We start from the raw sequence: 24,488 nt of genomic DNA, 5'->3' as shown, positions 1-24,488 counted from the left end.
CGTTCTTCGGCTTAGCGTCGGGATAGGAACAACACGAGGTACGCGCTCCCCGCACGGGCAAAGGTCAGTCCTAGTCACAAAGGTGTCGGCGGACGAGAGGAAGCATGTACGTACCGGGCGCAGACCCAAGGAGAAAGAGCCGCTACCGTCACGGCAGTAGCCACCAGGGGCCGCTTCATGACGTCACTAGTTCCGCCCTCACCGCGAACCACGGCGAGTGGAGCGCCACCGCTAACTGGTTCGGAGCGATGATGATGTGGCTTAAGGATTGCAGAACATGGGTGAAATGCGCCCGCGCAATGGCGCGTCGAATTCCCCAAATCCCCACAAGGGATACGAGGTGTACACACACCCGGATTCGGAAAAAGCAATAGAGACTTTGGTAGCGAAATCGATAACCGCGATCAAACACGATCCTTTTACTGACACGGATATTAAGCATTTATTAATAGAAATCATATATAAAGGACTGAACAAAAAGAGTGCCTTTATACTAAACATTTACAGTCCACCAAGCCAGAGAAAGACAAAGGTTGACAGCCTCCTGCAGGAAACTGCCCGCCTGGTAAAGGGAAGACCACTCGTGATAGTAGGCGATTTAAACGCCAAAGATCCTAGTTGGGGATACCCGAAACAGGACGCTAAGGGCAGAAACATTCTAGAACAAACGGAACTCGACATTACAATTATAACGGATCCTGCAGTGCCCACTAGACAGGGCAACAGTGTGAGCATGGACACCAGCCCTGACCTCACGATAGTGCAGAATTGTGAAGATGCGCAATGGATAAACACCCTAAGCGATTTAGGCAGCGACCATTACATCATCAGCACCACATTTCGGACTAGGAAAATCAGACACATAGGAATAGCCAAAATTACCGATTGGGTGAAATACCACCGGATTCAAAGCCAACAAAGCACCACAATCGATGATTTAAGTAAATGGTGTGAAAGTTTAACACAAAAGGATAAAGTCACAGAAGAACTAGCCCGCACATGTGATACCTGAGATAGACCCCCACTTACTGCATCTCTGGGAGGCACGCAGAGGACTAACAAAAAGAATGAAGCGACAGTCACAGAACCGGAAGCTAAAAGTACGCATTGCAGAAATCACCCGCAAAGCGGAAGAGTACGCAACGCAACTAGCTACGTCCAATTGGGAACGCTTCTGTGACTCCCTTAATGACACAATGAGTACCACAAAAACTTGGCGCATACTAAGAGCAATTATGGAACCAACCAAAACCAAGAACGAGGGCTGTAAAGCAGTGGAACGGCTAATCCATACGTACCCAGGGATGGAACAAGAACTCAAAGAATTATATAACAAGTGCTTCGGAACAGACCCATCTCTTGCGCCCTGTGAGACGAAATACGGGGGGCGCCTCACCCTGAACTTGATGAACCCATTTCCATCGAAGAAGTTAGAGCTGCCATAGCGAAAATGACCCGAAACACAGCGGCAGGCAAAGACCGGATAACTAACTCCATGATTAGAAACCTAAGCGATGAGGCTTTAGAGGCATATACTACATTTATAAACGAACATTGGCAACAGGGTACTATTCCAGGGCAGTGGAAGCACGCTCAAATAGTTTTAATTCCCAAGCCTGGCAAGAAATTAGCAATTAGTCACCTTAGACCAATCTCCTTAACTTCCTGTCTGGGGAAACTACTTGAAAGAATTGTGAACTCTAGATTACAAAACTACTTAGAGGACAATGAAATCATTCCAGACACTATGTTTGGATTCAGACCCAAGCTCTCAACTCAAGACATCCTACAGTTGAAGGAAGAAGTCCTGACAAATATACCAAGATCAAGCGAACACGTTGTCATGGCCATCGACATAAAGGGCACTTTTGATAACGTAAGCCACCAAGGAATACTCGATGGCCTGGCTGAAACAAACTGCGGAGAGCGAATATACAACTTTGTTCGCAGCTTTTTAAACCAACGAACCGCTGAGATTAAAATTGGTGCAGTAGAAATCAAGACCTTCAAGGCACCCAACAAGGGCACTCCCCAGGGCGCAGTGATCTTGCCAACGCTATTTAACGTGGCGATGATAGGCCTTGCAAGGAAACTACAAGCCATCCCAAGTATCCAGCGCGCCCGATATGCGGATGACATTAGTCTGGTATGTCACCGGGTCGCTACGTGAAAAAGAACGATTACAAGCAGCTGCCTGTGAAATCGAGACACGTGCGAGCCAGAGGGCTGCAATGCACGTCAGAGAAATCTGAGATTATACGAGTCTGGAGAGGGAAAGGGAATCATAACGTCCGGACGGACGCTGCCCTTAAACTGGAAATCAGACTTGGCAATGATGCAATATACCTGAGAATACCACACTCCGGGTACTAGGCATGTGGCTACAATCAAATCAACACTGCCAACACGGGCTTAACCTCATCAAGAGGGTAACACAACAAATCTCAAGAATGATAAAGCGGGGAGCCACTAAAAAGACGGGGATGAAGGAATCAGACACCCTTCACCTAATCGGAAGTCTGGTGGTTAGCCACTTCATTTACAGCTTGCCGTATTACGAGCTAACGAAAACAGAGAGAGATGCGATCAATTCGTGCTTAAAGAAAGCATACAAGATCGCCCTACAAATTCCGCAATGCGCCTCAACCGAAAAACTCTTCTCTCGGAATTCATAATACATACGAAGAACTGGCAGCTCAACTGATAACTCAAAGAAACAAACTTGCACAAACGACCACGGGTAGGAAACTCCTTGGCAGACTCGGGTATCACGAGTTCCTAGAAAAACACAACCAAGCTAAACCCATTCCCCACAATAATCAGAAACAGCATCAAAGTGGCGCCAATACCCAGAAATATGGACCCAACTCTACATGCAGGCAGAAGAGAAGCCAGAGCTGCATACATTTTGAGAAAACGCACGGCGACAAACCAAACTCCCGCTTCGTGGACGCGGCAAGATACCCAGGCAGGCAGGCAGAAAAGAACGGTAGCTGCTGTCACCGACTACTTGGGCAGAGAAATCATTAGCGCCTCCACTCACAACACCACTATCGTGGAAGCAGAATAAACCAAACCAACAACAAATAACCATCCTATCAGACTCTCAAGCGGCATGCAGAAGCTACCTCAGGGGACGAGTATGCACCACAGCCTATAGGATTATACGAGATATAAAACCCTGAGCCAGATTTCACCTTATATGGGTACCCAATCAGGAGGGAATCAGGGGAAACGAAGAGGCTGACAGATTAGCTCGTGCGCATGCTACACACCACGGGTGCTCACAGGACGCCTCTGAAGACCTGATCCCGATTGACCAGAACTACTCTGCAATCTTAAACTACCACAGAGGAAATAGAATGAAACTACCACCCCCAGATAAGAACCTCAGAAAGGAAGAACAGGTTATATGGAGAAAGCTGCTAACATATACATGTAACAACCTGCACATTCTCCATAAAATTCATCCCGAAAGATATGCGGACCCATGCCCATGGTGCGGAGTCACACCAACCTTAGACCACATCTCATGGGCATGCACGGCATATACACAAAAGACAAACAGAAATTACGGATCATACACAATGGGAGGCGGCGCTGTCCAGCTCACAGGAAGAGGTCTAAAGGGCCATCATCCGACAAGCAAGACTGCGTGCGGAAGCCAGTGGGGTCCTTGTCTTGGGGCTCCACCCATTGAGCGTTTTATTCTTCAATAAAGTTGTTCTATCTATCGCGAGAAATGTAAAGAGAGGAGAGCTGGCCCGATAGGCGGAGCAACGCTAACTGCCGGCTTCACTTTAGCTTCACAAAGAGTGACGTCAGGGCTTCTCCTGAGTTTCCTTCCTCCATGACGCTATCTGTATGTGGAGGGAACACTTCCGCCGGAAGAAAAAAAAAAAATGTGACGCCATATCCGTTAAAAACAGAAGTAACGTCATTTTGTTTTAGAAGGCGCGAAATTCGTTTTGTTGGCTTGCCTTGAGAGCTATATATTAAAATGCCCCGCCATCTGACTCGATGGGCGTTTCGAGCTTTCGGAGCGAAAAGCGATGCAGAAAAAGACCAGCTGTACGGTTGTAGAAATCGCATCCCTGCACAGAACATACTTTTCTTGGAGGCCGACGAAGGCTTTAGGTGTAGTGCTGACCCTATCATCGGATGCCAAGCCCGTCGGCCAGCGCAGTTGCACGAAAACAACTACACAATTATCTGGCGGTCATAACTCCCTACTTTTGATTGAATAGGTTAAGAAGCGATGAAGCTACCCGCGTCACCAAATTCAGGCAAACTTCGACACGCAAAAAAAAGCACGTGTGAGGGGGCCGTATTTCAACAGGTGAACTTTACGAGCGTGCCTTTCTGCACATTTCAAGAGCTGCATTGCATTGCGAGTGATAGCGGCATCAACGCCCCCTACGATTGGCGCTGAAAAAAAATGTATTGAATAATAATGAAATTAAATAAACTTGTATTTTCTTAACTCTTCACGAGTAAATAAAATTGACCAGGAATTTTATTTTCGTTGAATGAGTCTCTTGCCTGAATAAAAAAAAAAACGCTTTTTTCTTTCCCAATGTTTGTTCCCTCCAAACATAGTCCTGCTTCAATCGCTGCTCCCATAACCACCCTTTGATGCCGGTGACAATATGTACTGAGTCGCTTTTCACCCGAAGCTTCGCGACCTATTTGAATCGACCGTGCCGTTTCACGGGATGAGCAGAAGCACAAATATGGTCTGCGCGGTGCAGCCACCTCGTGGCATATTGGCCTCGAGCTCCACCACTGGAAAAGCTGGCGCCACCATCGGCGTGACGTCCTATTGTGGATCGCATGGTCATAGCGGCCGCGTCGGCGGCTTCGGGAGCGCCGGAGCGATCTGAAAAAGAGTTTAAATTCTCTCGTACGCTGCGGTCCTCATTTAGTGGCGAGATTTTCCCACTTCGAGTGTCTCCTTTACAACGCTTGAAAGCACTACAATCGGTAGTGGCTGCCTTTGGAAGCGCGCAACATGGTAGACTACTGCTCAGTTCCGCAGTACCGGACGTACGCAACGGAGCCCGGTGTCAGCCTTATTCACATGTAGCCGCAGGAAAAGAAGCTGCGTGAAGCTTGGCTCGCGAAACATAAAACCGACAAACAGTCGTCGGCTACAACTCAGGTATGCAGCAAGCACAGACGCGAGGAAGATTTCCGCTGCGGCGCCGGGTCTGCGATGTTCGGAAAACGCGCATTGAGACGCTCGCTCGAGTCCACTGCCCGACTAATGTCATGACAGTTTGGTCTATGAACTTGTCGATGCCATCGAGATACTGGCAAGTTCACTGGAGTGGAAAGGGAGAGGTAAGAAGCACATAAAAAAAAAGCATGGCTTATGGTCATGTTTGTGTTACGAACTAATGCACTGAATTACAAAGAAGCAGCAGCAGGAAATCGCACGCTGAGAACACCGATAAACATACAGTGCGACGCAACTCGAGAAATAATATTGAAACGTCCAAGAATTTAGAAGAAGAAAAGAGATTGAATCGTCACGACGGCACATCACAGTCTCCGTAGGCGTTAAGTCTCTACAATGAAATTATTCTTGAACAGCTCTGATAGTGCCCACGCAACAATGGTTGCTTGTATACTGTCAAATGCCCATATTCTGCGGCCTAAAGCTTATGACACGGTGCGAAAACGCGCACGCGGCGAAAGCAAAACAGTGTGCGGACAAGCATGCAGACGTGCAGTCGGTCGCTGCGAATATGTGCGACCGCTGCATTGAGGCTTCATTCTATTACGCTTCATTTAGTTATACAAATACTATAAGAACGTATTTCACATAGTTTGCTCAGCGTTTACCTACCTTTCACGCAAGAAGCCGGTTTGGGAGACTCCATCGCGGCGACCGCGCGCAGTGGCGTTCACTGTACGTATTCGGTAGAGATAGCGTCTGAACGATTCTGTGCTTTCAGTTTGCCACAAGATTATTATTTCGACAATAAAAAACTTCTCTCGTTTTGAAAGTACGTACAGAAATGTCCGAGAGAGCTCGTGCGTGGTGTTTTCAATGAGCGCTGACAGCAAAACCTATTAGGAGCGCGCCGCGTGATCCCTCATACTACGCCGGCGAGGCGCTTCCGATAGATGGCGACTCCGTAACTCCTCACCGCCAATAGCTCAACCACAGACACTACCAGTACGCTAAACTTCATCAGCTTGAGTTTATGCCTCCAGCCATCCGTCGAAACGCCCAGCTCGCCTGTGGTTACCGGAATACCAGACATGTTCGGCGCTGCAACAGAAAGCTCGCAACGCACGCTGCTTCGATAGCCCTCGCTTGGGGTCGACTGCCAAGCAGCTGGCAGTTCGGCGAGATGCGCTGCTAGAGAACCGGAAGTCGACGACACGACGTGCTATCATGACGCAGAGCCAGTGAAGGCGGAGCTTAGCCCCGATCACTCTGCGAACGAGTCGAGAAAAGCAAGACTATGGAAAAGGGGCAACTTGTAATCGTCCATAGCTTACTTAATACGAGACGCTTCACACAAATTGCGGTGCCGATGATTAGCTGTACCCTACGCGTCTACAAAATTTGTTCAAACCGTTTCAGGCGCCATTTAATTCCCGAACTTTGCAGAAAAATGCATTGGCGTTCATTGCTTTTGTGCTTCTATGCATAAAACAACCAACTGAAGTGACAGTAAATCTTAACCCAGTTTAATGGTGTATATGCGATGCAAATAATGTCCACACAATTTTTTTTCAAGTGGATGTATTGCAGTCGCACCCGCTAGAATTCGTCAGTTGTACTATGTGCTGTAACTTCACAGAATCGGCAAAATTTTAGTCAATTATACATCTGAATTTGTTGTGCAAGATGTACCAGAATTTTGCTATCTGCCACAGGCAATTTGGAAGTGTTCGTTAAAAACATCTATATTTGCATGTTTTCCCATGCAGAGAAGCCAAGAGTGAAGCCAGAGCCTACAGTTGAGTGTCCTGGCGACCGCAATAGACTACGCTACGCAGCACGCCATTGCCATCTTTGAGGACATGCACGGTAGTGATGGCAACGCACTGTGTGAAGATAAAATGATTTTCCAGTCTTTCAGAATGCATTCTTTTCCTGAACTCAAAATCGGCAAATATGTACAGCGAGTGATTTCGCAATCACGAAATCAGCCAACAGTGTGTTACCTGGCTACCTAGTGCACAAGAGCAATTGCGATGCAGCTGCGCTGCACAACTTTTGTTTCTCACAACGGGGTTGAAGTTTTTCACAAGGTTTATGCCTATGCCCACGCAATAGTGAGAATTTGTTGGAATATCAGGAGTTGGCAGGTATTTACTGCATACAGCACCAGCTCGCTGCCATGTATACGTATCAAGGAGCATGGAAGACTGCAGATGAAATAGTGGAATACAAATTTATTAAGCCAAGAGACTCGTCGAGCCACTTGACACCACAACTCATGTTTAGTCAGAAAAAAAGGAGGGAAACTTGGGAAAGCAAAACTCCCAATGAGAAAAACGCAAATTACGCCCAGTTTAAGTGTTCCAGTCCCTGAGAAACACCATAACAAATGAATAAGGGGAGAGGTATGTTGATAAAAAAAATTTAATTCCAAATTAAAACATCCAACTTATTAAACAAAATGAAGACCATGACACAGAAGAGCTTGCTGCACTGAAAATACCTGAACTCCAGAAAAAAAAAAAAAAAAAAAAAAAAAAAAAAAAAAAAAAAAAAAAACGCCAGCTCTGTAGTACATCCTGAATTTGTTGTCCTAAAGCCCCAAAACTCTTAATATACAAAGAGTCACAGAGCTCAATGAAACCCAGACCCTTGCTAGACCAGCTCACAGTAAGAAAAAGCTTTATAGAGATGTGCACATGTAAAAAAACTCAAACCTTCATGAAAAAAAAAAAAAAAAAAAGTTGCGGAGCTAACAGGCACTCTCACATTTCCTCTCTTGGACAAGATGAGGTTGTGGTTACACGCGACACCATAAACATGTCATCCAGAAAAATACCAGTCCTCTCAGGAATTTTGAAAAACAAAATACCTATAGCATTCAAAAGAAAAAGTCAGATACAGTCAGCAAAAACAAGCACACTAGTGTGATCATAGATTTCCACCAGCCGTCACTCCTTGCTGTACCCATCCCAGACTTTGGATGGAGGATGGGGAGCTTCCTCTTTGCACAGTTTTGATGCACCACTTTTCCTTCATCCCCTTTGTGTCGGACATGTGTATGGCCGTGACAACCGGAATTCTTTTCCTCCATGTTCTGTTTTTCTTTTTGAGTGGCAGCGGCTACATTTCATGGGCTGGGTGTCTTCCCTCTGGTCTTGCTTAGTTGGCATTCTTGCACGCAATGATACATTCCATGCCAACTGCACACATTACAGTCACCTGCAAAAATAAGAAGCGAGGAATCAAATCTGTGCGTAATAGCTAGGCACTGGAACCATGCACACTGCACACATTTAGCAACATTCTAAGCAACGAGTGTGTGCAACTTTTGCAGGCATTTCATCGAACATAGAAGTGCAAACAAAATGTGTACACTAGTAGATTCACGCTATACTAAAGCAGCCAGTGTAGCCTGTATGCTTAGGCCTGGCATTTCTGATCAATAAGGCCTATGAACATATTGGCAGTTTTGTGCTAGTCGACAGGGCAGCAACTTCGTTCACAGCTGTCGTGTTTGTGCCCGAAACAGCACATTGAAATTTTCTGGCAGTGCTAAGGGAAATGCGCAGGTCCAAAAAATTTGTTGGAAACCAGAATATAAATGTTGAGGCACAAGCAAAAAAAAGTTTGCTTTGCTATAACTAATACTAGGTCTGATTTTTCATTTTGTTATAGCTGAGAATACTCCGCTGAAATAAAGCATGACCAACAAAATTTATATTTACTTTGCTACACAGTGGACAAGACACATAGACCTATCACTGAGGATGCCAAAGGGATACTGAACTGGACACATCTGCAAACAGCATTTCAGGGCTCCACGAGCAGCCAAAACAAGTCAGACCTCAAAATTCTTGGACTAATTTTTGCATTAGTTTGGATTTGCCAAAAGCACTGTGCACCAAACCTGCATTTTGGAACACCATATTCCAAATTTACATCAGTGTAAGAGATGGAAGCTTACTTTGCAACAGAAAACAAAGAAGTCTACTTTTACAGCAACTATTTAAAATTAAGCGCAGCAATGTGACCGACAGGTACAAAGCCCTAATGCCCCGGCAAGCGGGCAAGTTAAGTACACTTTGGGAAAACAGAGTGCACTCGCAGTAAAAAAGGCGACAGACTAAGAGGTTTTTGAAGATGTAGATTAAAAAGAAAAATCTAAGTGATTGTTTTACATTGTATTATAAATAACAACCATAATCATAAGCCAAACCGGAACATGGTAGCGTGCTAATGGCATTTGATCCTGCTAAAACATAAGATGAGCGAGTTCTGTTGCAATTTTTTGAAAAGCTGTTGAATGACTAAAATGAACTTCAGTGCCCCTTTTTTATGCATTACATCTTGTACTATTTAAACCGCTGGTGGCGAGGCTACGCACTCGGCCAGCAAAGTGTTCCATGAACGCACTCCGACCCGAGTGGACTCTGCATGCGCACTCCCACTGCCACATTTGGATTTGGCAAAGTGCACTTACAGGGCAACTCCGGCAATTTTTCTATGTCCACTCATCAATAAAATGTTGAATATATGTTCTCTTTTGCACTCTGATTATCAGTGCGAAACTATTGGCAAATCATTTAGTTTTCCTGAAATTGAATGTTGAAGATTGGTTGCGTTCCTAACTCATGACTTGTTAATGCCACCCTGCATTTGTCACAGACTACCCCGCCACTGAAATCACTGCTCTTTAGTTCAGAAACTGTAAAAGCTCCTTGTGTCAGGAGACATCAGCTTTGTTTCTTTGGCGTTAGCGCCCCATGTACTGCGTTTTAGCACGCATTCTGCGTGTTTACATTATGGTGATGTATGGTCCGACGTCACACGAAGCAGCTACCTGTTTCAGTATCTCGTTTATTGCTTATTTAAAATTATTAATGAATTTCAAAGCAAATCGAACCACCCTACCAGTGACAGGAGTGTCAAATCCATTTGAAAAAGACAATATCCTAACATGGTTTAAAAAATTCTGGAGTTGCCCTTTAATCCGAGTGGCACTCTGTAAGTGCACTTGCCTGCTCGACAGGCGTATAAGCTTCAACACAATCATGCTTTAGCTTCAGTGGAAATGGTCCTGCAAAAGTGACCAATTAATTCCGAAGTGTCAAATTCATACAAACCTGCAAAGTAGGTTTATCCAAATGCTTACAATATTTATAGGATAAAGCAAAGAAAGACAGCATTGCAGAAAACAGCAAACAATTTTATACTGTACTCCAATGTGCTCTTGCATAGATAAGTAGCACCTGACTAAAACGCGACTAGCCCAAAGTTGCATGTATACCGAACAGCCCTTCCATGTCGTATGACTCCTTACAACTAGCACCACTCTGTCGTACGTTGTCCCTAGCAGCAAAATAAAAAGTTGAAGGGATATCTGTGCAGGTCTGGATGTCAGTAGGTCGTGGTTTTACGCTCATCTATACGGCTATCACTGGCAAGGACGTGGGGAACTGAAAGGCAGAACTCTTGAACGATACCAAGATGGTGGCGCACAACAGTGCGAAAGACGAGCAATAGCTCCATGAACTCGAGTGTTTCTGCGCAATTTTGACCCCCCCCCCCCCCCCCACTTTGCCAGTAATTTCGCCTTGCTTGAGGGGGCATGCTTGCTTGAAATTTTACGGTATACTGAAGAAACATGCTGGAAACAAGTACCCACAGTTATTTATGGACCTTGCACTGACAAGAAGGCGGTGGAACTATCAATGTATTTTTGCATACATTTCTTGCAATCCCAAACCGATCCATCCTTCGATGCTTTTGAAGCTTTTACAAACTGAATTATTTTTTTGTAAAACAATAAAACAGGCCGAAATTTGTAAAGTTTACAAAGAATTCAGGATAGTTGGCAGGCGTGACATGCTGTTATTTATGAGTGGGAGACCACTGCTTTGTTCCAGCCAGCCTGCATAGGACACTTAGGACACCAAACATTCTCATAGGAAAGTATACAAACTTACAATGACACTGTTGTCTTCCTTGTGGAATTCTTCGCGGATCCTTTGGCCCAGTTCCCCATCTGGAAGCTTGAGGTCATCACGAGTGTCACCTTTGTCGTTCATTAGTGTGACATAGCCATCATCACTTATGTCAATCAACTGCAAAGAAAAAAAAAAATATCATTTATGAGCTTTCATACAAGGATATTTGACAGAAGTCAAGGTGGTAGTGCCAGTACTGCTCAGTAACCATGGATATGAATACACTCCGTTTGACACAACTTGACTGTGCACTAGTTGAACCCAGATATACAGTAAAACGTCGTTAAAACGTACGCGCTTACAGTAGTTTCGTTTTAGAAGTAGTAAAGTCAAATCCCCGACTCAGCGGCCAATGAACATATATTGTATCCGCATAAACTGTGCCAGCTTATTGTGTACGTATCGGTTCACACTTAGTGTTTGCACTTTTCATAGCTCAATAACAGCAGTAGGTCAGCCAGAGATCAGAATGGCCTCCAAGCGCAAATACAGACAGCGCTTGGAAGCTGAAGCCACATTAACATCAACATTTCATGCTGAGCCAGAGAGCGCTGTAGCGTCGTGCAAAACGTAGGGCAGAAACCGGGTGGTAAGCATTAAAAAAAATAATAATAATAATAAAGAAAATATAAAATGGACATCGTTCGTGCCACTGAATGCGGCACAAAGTCTGTGCTGGCATGTGAGAGGGATCTACCGTTGACTACTGTGCATGGCATTTGGAACGCGAAGATGCTCGGCAGTGCTGCTGGGACTGCAAAATGATGACTACGAAGTTCTTCCGAGGTTCGACTTTTCACCATCGTTGCCTCTGCTGTTGCCAAAGTGTTTCCCAATGACAGTTACTACAGAAAGTGACAGCACGGGCGATTCCGGCTCAACAGTGGCAGAAGCTGCACGTTATGTCAGCCTCATGCAGGTATTTGTTGCGAAACCGGGTTGGTGGATAACCAGGCTTGCTGCTTAAGGGGAGTTCGAGACCACTGTTATTGCTGCTAGGCTGCTGTGACATCGAAAGAAAATAAGACTTGTCGCGTGAAATAAACAAATACGGCATGTTTTTTGCCCTTTCATAGTGCTCTCCGAGTTTCGTTTTTGACAGTATGTGGGTGATCTCACGCTGTTTTGGTTAAGCAGTACTGCCGTTTAGTATGCACCTTTTCCTTGCTCCAGCCATTTACGGTTTAACAAGATTTCACTGTACAGGGTGTCTCCCGTAACTTTAGCAAGCTTAAAAATATGCAAATGCCACTTAGCTGGATAGAACAAAGGTAGGTTTGGCGTCGCTTTGATTACTTTGATTTTTTCGTTCTAATTGCATAATTGGTCCAAATTAATAAGCTTCTCAAACATTATAATTATATGAAAGGTGACAATGAGAAAATTGCAGACAAGAAAAACTCCCGATAGAGCTCTGTTGCTCAATACGGGCTACATGAGTTTTTCAGAGCGTGATAGAAGCCCGCGAGCACATGCAAAATTGCTGTGCGACTGGCCGCTAGAGGCATCACCAGCTCTGTGCACGTTTCTTCCGATGGCCTCGGTGATCTTGTGCAAAAAAAAAAATTATGGGGTTTAACATGCCAAAACCACTTTCTGATTATGAGGCACGCCGTAGTGGAGGACTCCGGAAATTTCGACAACCTGGGGTTCTTTAACATCTCCTCGTGCACAATGTCTTCATCTACACAAACTAACTTGTTGACAATGAAGCCATCTGCGACAGCCTTCATGGCACAAAGTACACCCCATGCATTGGTCAGCCATGGCAGCACTCATCCGTGTGAGCATTACGGCAGACCCTACTCCGGTGCCACTGGATCCGCACATGATGCCTGCTGAGTGGCAATGAAGTCGCCGTGATTAAAGCAATTTGCAATCACCGCCAAACACATTTTACCGCACCATTTTCAAGCAGGCCCTAGAGGAAACCTTGTTTTTCAATATTGTATACAGCGAACTGGAGGCAACTCCAATTTTGTCAACGATCTCCATCTTCCTGCCCTTTTCCACCTGAACAATTGCAGCCACAATCTTGTAGCAACAAAAATTTCCACTTTTTGGTTGGAGGTGGCATCCTGGCAAAGCAGACAGTCCAATTGCCACAGACAGTTGACACCACCTAACATGACCATGTGCGGGGTACACAAAACATTATTGGAGCCTTCACGTATGAATGTGGATTTCGCTAGTCAGTGATTATCATTATCGGCATGCCACGCAGGCATTTCCATACGTTTTAGCCCATGCTGTGATGGCACACAGGATATATGTAGAGAGAGACAAAAGGGAAGGAAAGACAGGGAGGTTAGCCAGTGTAAGTACTGGCAGGCTAGCCTGTGCTGGGGAAAGGAGTAAAGGAAATAAAAGGAGAAAGAAAAATTCGCAGAGTAACACGATGCTACACGTTGCAACATTCAAAGACTGTTGCACAATTCACAAGCCCTTAAACACAGGATATAAATGTTCCTATTGCGAGGGTGCCTTCGCTTCATTTTCTTTCTAAAATTTATATTAAATTTCCAGTCAGGACACTGCAGTACTCACCCATTGCAAAGGACAAACCACAATCATCATCACCTGTTGCCAGGCGCAACTGTTCCACTGCTGCTGCTTTGTAAACAAAATGGCGTCAGCCACATAAGCACACTGCAGAGGTAGTTACCACCAGTTCACTTGAGCAGCTTTTGGACACTATTAGTGTTACGTGAGAAGGTAATATACTGACTGTTGCTGTAGATGTGTCATGTGCCCCTTTCCTGTGTCCCGTTTGGTGAAGTGTGCGTTCGTACCAACAAGCCTGGCCAGCCACTATTCTAAAGTTCAGAAAATATTGTAGTTTGGCGCAAGATATGAAGCAGATTGAGTATGCACATAAGCCGGGGATCCAACAATATTTTGTTGCGGCGAGAATTTCCCTCTCCGGTATTTGTTATTGTGGGTTTTGATTATCTGCTTTTCCTACTTATCAAAGATTGCCACAGTTTCACTTAGCGCTGTAGTAGCTAGCCTGTAGCTCTGTAATACGTTGGGATTCATAAAAGACGTCAAAACGATGTGTTCCAACTAGGCCACTGCCATCTGTAGAATTCAGTGATCGAGTATTGGTCAGATCATCTACACATCTACATTTGCTTGTTTTCGGCAACGTCTTGACTATCGACGCCATCACAAAAGAATGTCGTTGCCTTGAACAAGCGAAGTGCCGCCGTATTTCACACCACATCATGCGGCTACCCAACACTGCTGCTACGTCGACACATGAGGGTTGCCCGCGTTAGACTACCACGTGTGACGACGTAACCCGTATTGTTTGCCGTGAACTCAAGGTCGCCTGTTCACCAGCTTTCCCAGCAACGCCTCCCAATCCACCAGCAACCACGATTGCGATGATTCAGGCCTGTTGTCAGACAGTCTTTCTGCCACATCTCGCCGCAACCCGTCCGAATGGCATACCCCTAATGACAGGCCGATCTGCTTCCACTGCTGTCGCATCTGCCACGTCGCTCATCACTGCCCAACCGATGGCCACCACCTTCGAACATGCGCCGCCGCTTATTCCCGCATCTTTCGACCTTCTGTTCCCTACACTACCTGCCATGAGCCCGCTGATGCTCCTGCTCCGAACCTTCGCTACAGCCGTTTGGCCTCCCCTCGACGCCATCAGTCGAGTTCGTCCCAACCTCGCCGCCTCTCTTTCCCACCTATCGCCTCCCGGACCCACCCGGAAAACTAGGCACTGCAGCTTCTGGAGGTGAAGCTGCGTTGTTGACCCTGCTTTCAAATCCTCTGCTCATGTTACCTACGAACCAAAACCTTGACATTGACGGTTATCCTGCCACGGCACTCATCGATACAGGAGCACATCTTTCTATTATCAGTGCTGCATTCCGACGACAGCTGAACAAGCTCCTCACCTCAGCGTCGGCACGCGTCCGCATTGCCGATGGCAGCACTGTGCCTATCATCGGAATGTGTACGGCACGTGTCAGCATTGCCGGCCGCCACACTCCTGCACTCTTCACCGTGATTGCTCATTGCCCCCACGACCTAACCCTCGGCCTCGATTTTTTTCTCCGGCCATTCTGCTGCCAGTACCCTTCGCCTTGAGTTACCGATTCTCACAGAACCTTCTGACGCACCCCAGTGCCGCTTATGCCCCACCAACTTTCTTCGCATGCCGCCAAAGCCAATAGCCCATATTGAACTGTTGTCTTCCCCACCAGTTCCTGATGGCGAGCAAGTACCTCGTCACTCCTCTGCCCAACATTCCACTAGTTTGACGTTACCGTGCTTCACAGTATACTTACTACTGCAAATTGTACTCGCATCCCTGTCTATAACTTTGGATTGGCAAAGCAAATTCTACCGCAAGGTATTTGCCTTGCCAATGTTGATTGTCTCGGCGACCATCTTGTGGCAGCGTTATCGACCGATGGTTCTTGCGAGCTCAGTAGCTCCCCCCGCACCAGCCTCGGGCGCCGTTCCCAACATTTAGAAAATGGTGTGACAGACCTGTTCTCTTCGCAGACTGAAGACCTTTGCAAAGTATTATCGTCCTACCGAGATATTTTCGACTTCGACGATCGCCCTTTAAGCCAGACGCTCACGGTCAAGCACCGGATTCTTACTGGCGATGCTACACCTATTCGCCGACAACCGTATGGAGTTTCTGCATCGGAACTTCGAGTAGTTCAAAGTGAAGTGAACAAAATGCTAGATAAAAACATTGAGCCTTTTTCGAGCCCCTGGGTGTCACCTATGGTGTTGGTTAAGAAGAAGCACGGCATGTGGCGCTTTTGTGTAGACTACCGTCATCTGAACAACATTACGAAGAAAGACGTCTACCCGCTCCCACGTATGGACAACACCCTTGACTGCCTGCACGGTTCCAGCTGTACTGGCAGATTGCTGTTCACGATATGGACAGGGAAAAAAACCACGTTCATCACACCTAATGGCCTATACCAATTTAAAATAATGCCATTTGGATTATGCAACGCCCCTGCCACCTTCAAGCGTATGATGGACTCTTTGCTCCAAGGTTTCAAGTGGTACACGCGCCTCTGCTACCTCTATGACGTCATTGTCTTCTTGCCAACGTTCAACACTCACCTTGAGCGTCTAACAACTATACTTGATGTATTTCGAAAGGCAAAGCTGTAACTTGACTCGTCCAAATGTCATTTTGGCCACAGCCAAAGTACTCTTCTGAGCTTCCGGAGTACAGCCTGATCCCGGCAAAACTCGCGCTGTCCGACTTTCCGGTTCCGAAGACAGCCGCAGACGTACGAAGTTTTGTAGGGCTATGCTCGTACTTTCGTAGTTTTGTTCAAGATTTTGTGGCAATTCTAGACCCCTCGCTAATCTTCTGAAGAAAGGTGTAAAATTCTCGTGGGGTACTTTGGAAGCCGTCGCCTTGTCACTCTTATAACCTCACCACCCATTCTTGCCCACTTCGACCCTGATGCAACTACAGAATCGCATACAGATGCCAGTGCTCATGGCGTAAGTGCCGTCTGAGCCCAGCGTGGTGAAGATCGCGTTATTGTTTACGCGAGCCGCCTCCTCGCACCTTCGGAGCGCAACTATTCAATTATGGAACGAGAATGCCTTGCTGTTGTATGGGCGGTTGCGAAGTCGCATCCTTACCTTTACAGTCACCCTTTTTCCTAGTCACTGAACATCATGCTCTCTGCTGGCTCTCATTGCTACAAGATTCTACAGGCCGGCTTTTGTCGATGGGCTTTGAGGCTACAAGAATTTTCATATTCCGTGGTGTACAAGTCTGGCCGCCTGCACCAAGATGCTGACAGCTTTTTGCGTTACCCTGTTGACGACTGACTCCTCCAATATTGCCAATGCTGCTTGCGCATTCTCTGTAACACAGCTGCTTCATTTCGCCGACGAGCAACGTCGTGACGCCTACATCAGCGCACTCATTGATCGTTTTGAACACTCTCCGGCCGATGCAACTGAAGGCCTCTTCGTCCTCCGCGACGGTATTCTGTACCGCTGTAACCTTCATCCGGATGGTTCTGAGTCCACTTGTCATACCTAAACACCTACACTCAACCTTTCTAGAAGAGCTTCAGGACGCACCAATGGCAGGACACCTCGGCGTATCTCGAACCTATGACCGTGTACGTCACCATTTTTTCTGGCTGGGCCTTGCCCGTTCCGTATGACGTTACGTCGCTGCTTGTGAACTTTGCCAACGACGCAAGAAGCCTGCCCAGCTCCCCGCTGGTTACCTGCAGCCGCTCGACATCTCTGCCGAGCCCTTTCATCGTGTTGGCTTGGACCTTCTCGGCCCATTTCCGGAATTTACATCAGGAAACAAGTTGGTTGCAGTCGCGGAAGACTACGCGACTCACTACACCGTAACCCGCACTCTTCGGACAAGCTGCGCAACTGATGTTGCGGACTTTCTGCTACAGTCAACAACTGAATTTTCAGACACCCAAATTTTCGGACATGCCTGATATTTCGGAGGTCTTCGCGGCACTGCCACGAGCCCCATAGAATCAATGTATAAGGACATCTGAAGTTTCGGACGCTCGAACCCCCCTCCGTCCAATTTTCCGGATTTTCATGCGACTGAAGGTCCTTTGGCTCCTCGCGCAGCGCCCTTGCGTAGTTTTTAGCCCTTGCGTAGCTTTTAGCCCTTGCGTAGCTTTTAGCCCTTGCGTAGCTTTTAGCCCTTGCGTAGCTTTTAGCCCTTGCGTAGCTTTTAGCCCTTGCGTAGCTTTTAGCCCTTGCGTAGCTTTTAGCCCTTGCGTAGCTTTTAGCCCTTGCGTAGTTTTTAGCCCTTGCGTAGTTTTTAGCCCTTGCGTAGTTTTTAGCCCTTGCGTAGTTTTTAGCCCTTGCGTAGTTTTTAGCCCTTGCGTAGTTTTTAGCCCTTGCGTAGTTTTTAGCCCTTGCGTAGTTTTTAGCCCTTGCGTAGTTTTTAGCCCTTGCGTAGTTTTTAGCGACTAACAATCCGCAGTTCGCAACTACGCGCGGGTGGCGCATTTCCTCTGAAGCTCTCCCGATTCTAAGGAAAGCTGGTCGACAGCACTTCGATAACACCGCGATCATGTGGTTTCCAGCGCACATCGCCACCCCCACCGATGAGGGCCTCATTAACTTGAACGAGGTAGCACACCGCTCTGCGCGAGAACTGACCCGCCGCGCAGAATCGGAGACCGCCTCTTCGAGTTCGGAACTCCTGGTCAGGTACAATATCACCAAGCACTACCAGCTAGGCAGTCATCTGGCGACAATTGCAAACACACATTCCCCAGTCCGGTGCGATTGCAGCACATTTTCCCCGCGCAATACCCGACTGCTCTTCGCAAATTATGTCAGGAAAATAGAGCGACGCTGTCACACATGTGGGAGTGTCGGGTTGCATCAGCTACAAGGGCCGCCGCTCTGCGCAGCTCCAACCTCAAGACAAGAGTGGGCAGCTGCAGAGTTGGACGCACAGTTCAAGCTCCCAAGTCTCTCTTATAAGTTCAGTTTCCCATTGTGATGCCAATCGTTTTCTGGCATTGAAATTTCAATTAAAAACTGGCATTTTTTAAAACCCTTGAATCTAAGCTGACCCTAGAGTTTGGCATATGATTATTTGTAGAAAAAAAAAACTATTGGCCTAGATTCGAATAAATGTGGTATCTGCGATTGCTTTCAGACAGCGTTCCTGAAGTTTTTTCACTCTGGGTGTTCAAAAGTTGCCCTCAACTCGTTTTCAAAAATTCCAAAAACACATTTATTTCCAGGAGTTTTAAGAGTCCTTAATCTTCAAAGTCAAGAGTTTTCCAGGATTTTAAAAAGGTGTATGAACCCTGCACAGATCAGTTATGCAGGAGCTTGTGCCTTTTCATCCATGTACGATGTCTGGCTGCAAACTAAACTGGCAAAAAAGACAAAGCTATACTATTTCAAACTATTGCATGAGATGCAGAAGATCCTAATATAATATTGAAGCAGTCTTGACCAGAAAGCCAAACATATGAGTCGAACCTCAAGAATTGTCGATTTCTTCTGCCTTCATACTGAACCATAGCTCACTCAGATTCAATCTGTGTCCTCATATCATTTTCAGAAGACCATCGTGATTGAAAATTGTTCGTCATGGTAAGTATGCTATCAGTGAAAGCACAGAAGAAATTGATGTTCCCCCTTTGTGAGTAAGAGGCCCAAATGAAGCTGTCAAACTACTGACAGCCAAGTGCAGCCAATTGAAAACTTGGAGACTAGGACAGTGTTGTACAGCTTATAAGACTGCTTTGCACAATATGACACCACTACCCAAGGGATATACAGTTAAAACTATATAATTAAGTACACACAATTTCATGGCCGTTGCAAAGGAATACAGACACAAATGGAAATTTGGAAATGGAAATGATGGCCAAAAGCAACTGCTTGCGGGCCCCCCTCTTTCCGCTGGCTTGACTGGGCGTAAACGGTAAAGAATGTTCCGGTAACCAGCAGCCTAAGCTCATGTAGCCGATGTACCAGATGTGTAGTGCCGCGGAATTGTCAGCTGGAGCTTTATGAACATCTTACGTAATAATTGAACGAATGTGCAGGCTAAAATATAATTTCCCAAATGGTTTTTTGTAGTCAGTATGTACACGGCGTTCCATTTATCAGTTTCGCGGTGTTGAATAAAAACAGTGTCTCCTAGTCCTAGCTAACAGCCTCTCTATCATTACATTGCGCGACTTCATGTATCAAGTACAGTGGGTTGATTCAGCTGCACAGAACTTTATAAAAAGGTGAATTTTGTTAGGTTATTTTCAAATATTCTATCAGATTACGTGCTTGTGACCACTAGGAACTCTATTGTGCAAAATATGGCAGATAATAGAGATATCTTAAATAACTGCTTAATTAGCAATTATAGAGGAAACATTGCATTTCGGGAATTCAGGACTGCAATTCATACTATTAGGTCAACAAAAGACTGCTCTAAACAAGATTGTTTTGGGTGCTAGAGCCTGCAGTACTATGGCACTGCGGGCGGCCCAGTTTGGCAGTACCTGAAGAATTGAAATAGTGCACCAGTGACGTCAATATCTCCATACTCTCTACTGCGAGTGCATACCAAGAGTAGCGCAAGCTTTTGCTGGCACAAGCTTCATGACAGCAAACTTATGGGCCCCGGGTGCCAGACGACCTAGCTAGGCCACTGGGGCAGCACTCAAATTGCACGCTACGTGACCAAGAGCGACTGCCTAAGTGGAATAGGGTGCCATCATATCCAGTGCACTGTATGCTTTGGGTGAGAGGAACAGCGTGCATGTGTGAGCCAAGAAAGGTGGTGGCTAGGTGAGTGCCATCTCACGTGAACAAGGTGAAAGGGGAGCGAGTTGGCGGTACCGTGCTGAAGCCCGTGTGAGGGGAGGAAGTGGGGGGCATGTTGCCACGCGTCTCCTTTTCTAGTGCGGCAGTGTGTGGCTGTCTGCACGAGGTATCTGGAGGTTTCGTAATTTATTGAGCATATTCAACCTAAATGCAAAGATGTATTTTCTTGGGCTGATTAAAAAAATTCGATTACTTCTTTGTGGCTGATGTAATTAAATGTTCCTTATTATTTGGTGAAGCAGATAAAAATACACTGACCAGAGAGTTATATTTATTGCACGAGTGGAAAGCAGAATGTATAAGGATTGCCGTGCTGCAAGCAGTTCCCCAATCCAACAACGAATAGCGATTTAGCAGCTCATCAAAAGATCAGTGTTTACAGCACAGCTACTAAAACTTAGAGAAAGAAGAATGTGCTTGTACTCCTTTAAGCTTTAGTCATTTAGCTGCAGCTGTCCTACAGATTGAGATATCGTTGCTCTGATTGGGCCTAGTGAATAAAACGCTTTTGCGAAAATCTAGAACGAAAACAGCTCTATTTATAGAGAAATATTGTGAAATGTTTACAATTTACCAGCTGTAACAGGTTAGTATCCCCCTGGCACATAGTTTGAGAATTGGTGCCCGCGTAGCATTTTTTGAGGAGTTGATGCATGTTTTCAGCTGATGCACGCTTTCGAGCTGAAGCTTTCAATTGCCACTGACCTTTTCAGCTATGCAATCACTGCATAATGAGCTGGGGTTGAGGCTCATCTCTAGCCTTTGTGGGGATGCGCGACTCTCGCGCGTCCTCTGATGTTTTTCCCGCATAGCGCATCCCCTGATATGCTGTTTTCCCGCACGGCTCGCGTGGCCTGGCGCCCGCGGCGTGGTACAAGCGCGGTGCGAGAGATGGCGCGACTGTCGCGGCGGGGTTACTCGGGCGCCGAAAGGGAAGGCGCTTGGCCTCTTGGGTTGGAGACAGCAAGCAGCACGGACGTGCCGTGCCGCGGGTGGAGCGACGCTTGTTCCCGGCGGGTCGGGCGCACGGCGTGGACGTCCCACGCGCGCGCGGCGACCCATGCTTCTGCGAGACCGCCTCGCGTGGCGGCCTTCGAGCGCGCCTCCGTTGGCGTGACCGAACACGCGAACGACCAGGCGTTGGGATCCAGCATGGGGCGAACATATTCGCTCGCTCGCGGTGAGTCGGACTTCTAGATTTGTCGCGCGCCCATCGGCATGTTTTGTGGATAGCCACTCGGCTAGCAGGCATGGATCTATGAAAGGTGCAATAAATGCCCTTGTGACTGTTTGCACTACTGTGTTGTCGTTCCTTTGTCCCAAGAGTACGGAGGAGAACCCCGTATCTCCCACACCTTATAAATGCAGGTGCTTTGACGTTCCTTGCATTATACTTCAGTACTGCCTCCGCCACAGCTGCCTCTACAGTGAACAGAGGCATGGCGATCCTTCGGTGCAAGAGACCAGATGGCTTTCGCTGCTGCTTTGGGTCTTTCCCCTCTGGCACCTTTCAAGCAACTTCTTGTCACTCAAACACTCGTAAATGGGCAGCAACACCTGGCCAACATGAGGAGGCAGGTTGTGAGGACGTTTCGGTGCCGATTCGCCCCTAGCCTCTGCAGCATTTTGATGGCATGAGTTGGGGCCTGTTGGGCAAAATCTGTGGTTAAATTCAGTCATTGGAGGTGATGTGATAGTAAGTCGCCATCACTGCCTTGTGTATGGCGTCCATGTCTCCCTTGTGCGTTTTTTGAGCCCATCCGTAATAGTCTTGTAATAAGGTCTGCTGTGAGCCGACCCTCTCCACCGAGGCTCTGAAGGCCAGAAGCTTTGTTTCTTGAAACAAGTTTGTGCAACACCATATCCATGCATTTCTGGACGTGATTTATGCAATCCTTGTCTATTTGCAAATAACGGTAAACGTTTTCCTCGTGTAGTGCAAGATAGGTACGGCTATCCCCCATCACTCAACATAGTGGTGTAACGGAGCTTGTGCCGTCCGAGGGACCTCTTGAACAGAATGAGGGCGGCCTCCACTTCCATTCCTCTTCCAGTTTCCAAAAGAAGGATTACTTTCCATTGGGCCCATCTCGCATCGTGCACAGAAATTACTCAAAACAACGTAATCTAACCAAAGACCTGTAAACAGTTCAATCACGGGTTGTCGGTGAAACAGTCCGCAGGTCGTCCACAACCCATCGTACAACACTGTGATGCGCCCGGGCTCGTTGAAACAATTAGCCAAAGTTCACTAACTGAACATGCACACTCTTCACATTTCGGGCAGCACGATCGGCGGCGGGAGCCAGCTTTTCCTTCACGTAGCGTTGCCACATCTACATGTGAAGTCCGTGACAGCTAATGTTCATAGTGGGAAACATCAATGAGGGCTGTTCACCGGTTTCCCCTTACTTGCATTCTGCAAGCGGCGAGAACGTTCACAGCGAATGGGTTCTATTTCTGTGCACCGCAGATGCGCGGCGAGCTCCTTGTCTACGTCACATCACAGTTCCCGCACATAAGAATCAACTTGACAGAGTCAAGTATTCGTGCTCACCTCTGACGATTTTCATATCCCCACCACTGCATACCTTGCACTTCTTTCGTGCAAGCAGAATGTTCACCGCATCTAAACTTACTACTGTAAACACAATCCCCTTAAGGGGGGACGCGGGGATCAGATCACGAAAATCGCAAAAAAGATCGATTTTTGGCAACGACGCGTTTCGGTATCTGCAATGCCTAATCTACATTGTATCAAAATGGTTTGACTGAAAACGCGCTAAAAGTGCCCGAAAAAAATTAATTTATCAGTGCGTAGGGCGAGAAAACAGCTTTAAATCTCGTAAAATCACTGCAGTTCACGGAGCCCTAACTCGTCTTTCCCGCAACCGAACGCCGCCATCTTGGTATCGTTCGAAAGCTCGAAGTTTCGCCATTCCATTGCTAAATTCTTCGGTCGTCGCCATCTTGTAACAAACACACAAACACAAAAGAAGCGCGGGTCTGCTAGAGGCGGTCACACGGGCCCTGCGATGAAAGCGGGCCTCCGATTGGTTGCTGTACTGAAAGGCGTCTCGCCATTGGTTGCTGCTGCAGCAGCGGGCAAGCTGGCAACCACAGCGGACCGCAGTTGTCTGCTTTGAAAACCACGCCGGCGTCGTTCTTCGTTTGACACTCGCAGAATTCGGATTTATGAAAGCTCCCAGGTCAGTGATGGATCGTCGCTCATTCGAAAAGAACTTTTAAATGAAGCATGCCTTCGGAAAACGGAAGCGCAAGCCTCCTATGGCGAGAAAAAGGCGGCGGCCAGCGGGGGAAGCGGAGAACCCGACTGAACACGCGAATAACGTGCCGCATTATCTTGCACCGTGCGATTCCAGCAGCGATACCGACAATCGCCCTGTGACATCGATACTGATAACCAAGCCACCGGAAGACGTGCCAACGGAGGCTCTCGCACCTGTGCGTACGGCCGCGCGAGTCTGCAACCGAGATCGCGTTGTTGGAGGCGACGCGGGTCGAAGGTCTCCATCGCGGCAGAGACGGTGCGCGTTTCCAATGCATCGTGCGACAGGGACACGCAGCCTGCGAGTAAGCTTCAACCGTCGATGAGCTACATACTGTATGGTGACTCAAGGCTCACCAGACGAATCGTCGCACGATTCAGACGCGCCTCGAGCCGCGTTTTGTGTCAGCGGTGACTGCAGAAGCGCAGGCATGCAGTGTCCGCGACTGAGCGGAAGCAGCAATGCCAAGAACAAATTTCAGCCCCTTGTGACTGAAATCATTATTATGCCTGTTTCCGCGATGAACTCTTTGATCGCTAAAACTCTGTGCCCAAGATGCCAACAGCGTTCTGTGGGTGTGCAGTGCGATACCAGGCTCGGTCTGGCAGTGAAAATGGTGGTCATGCACTACTCCAGACGGCGCAAGAAAAGGATAAAGAACGCCTGAAG

The 24,488-nt window shown here is 47.0% G+C and overlaps 2 protein-coding genes across 2 annotated transcripts in view; one reads left to right on the top strand and one right to left on the bottom strand.

Annotated features, from left to right (window-relative positions):
- Nucleotides 1-7,664, top strand: part of homer (protein) — an 81,821-nt gene extending 74,157 nt beyond the window's left edge. Inside the window, exon 5 of the mRNA XM_055065641.2 lies at nt 6,949-7,664. Coding sequence (XP_054921616.1) covers nt 6,949-6,963 — 15 coding nt within the window. The 3' untranslated portion in view covers nt 6,964-7,664. The remainder of the gene's footprint in view (nt 1-6,948) is intronic.
- eEF5 (eukaryotic translation elongation factor 5) overlaps nt 7,397-24,488 on the bottom strand; it is a 39,687-nt gene continuing 22,595 nt past the window's right edge. Inside the window, exons 4-5 of the mRNA XM_050169775.3 lie at nt 11,152-11,289; nt 7,397-8,404 (exon numbers count right to left, since the gene is read on the bottom strand). Of these exons, the coding sequence (XP_050025732.1) occupies nt 8,345-8,404; nt 11,152-11,289 (198 nt within the window). The 3' untranslated portion in view covers nt 7,397-8,344. The remainder of the gene's footprint in view (nt 8,405-11,151; nt 11,290-24,488) is intronic.

The sequence above is a fragment of the Dermacentor andersoni genome, chromosome 3 (assembly GCF_023375885.2).
Source record: "Dermacentor andersoni chromosome 3, qqDerAnde1_hic_scaffold, whole genome shotgun sequence".
In the NCBI taxonomy this organism is placed as follows: Eukaryota; Metazoa; Arthropoda; class Arachnida; order Ixodida; family Ixodidae; genus Dermacentor; species Dermacentor andersoni.
Note: the sequence above shows the minus strand (reverse complement) of the source record. Positions and strands in the feature narration are given on the sequence as shown.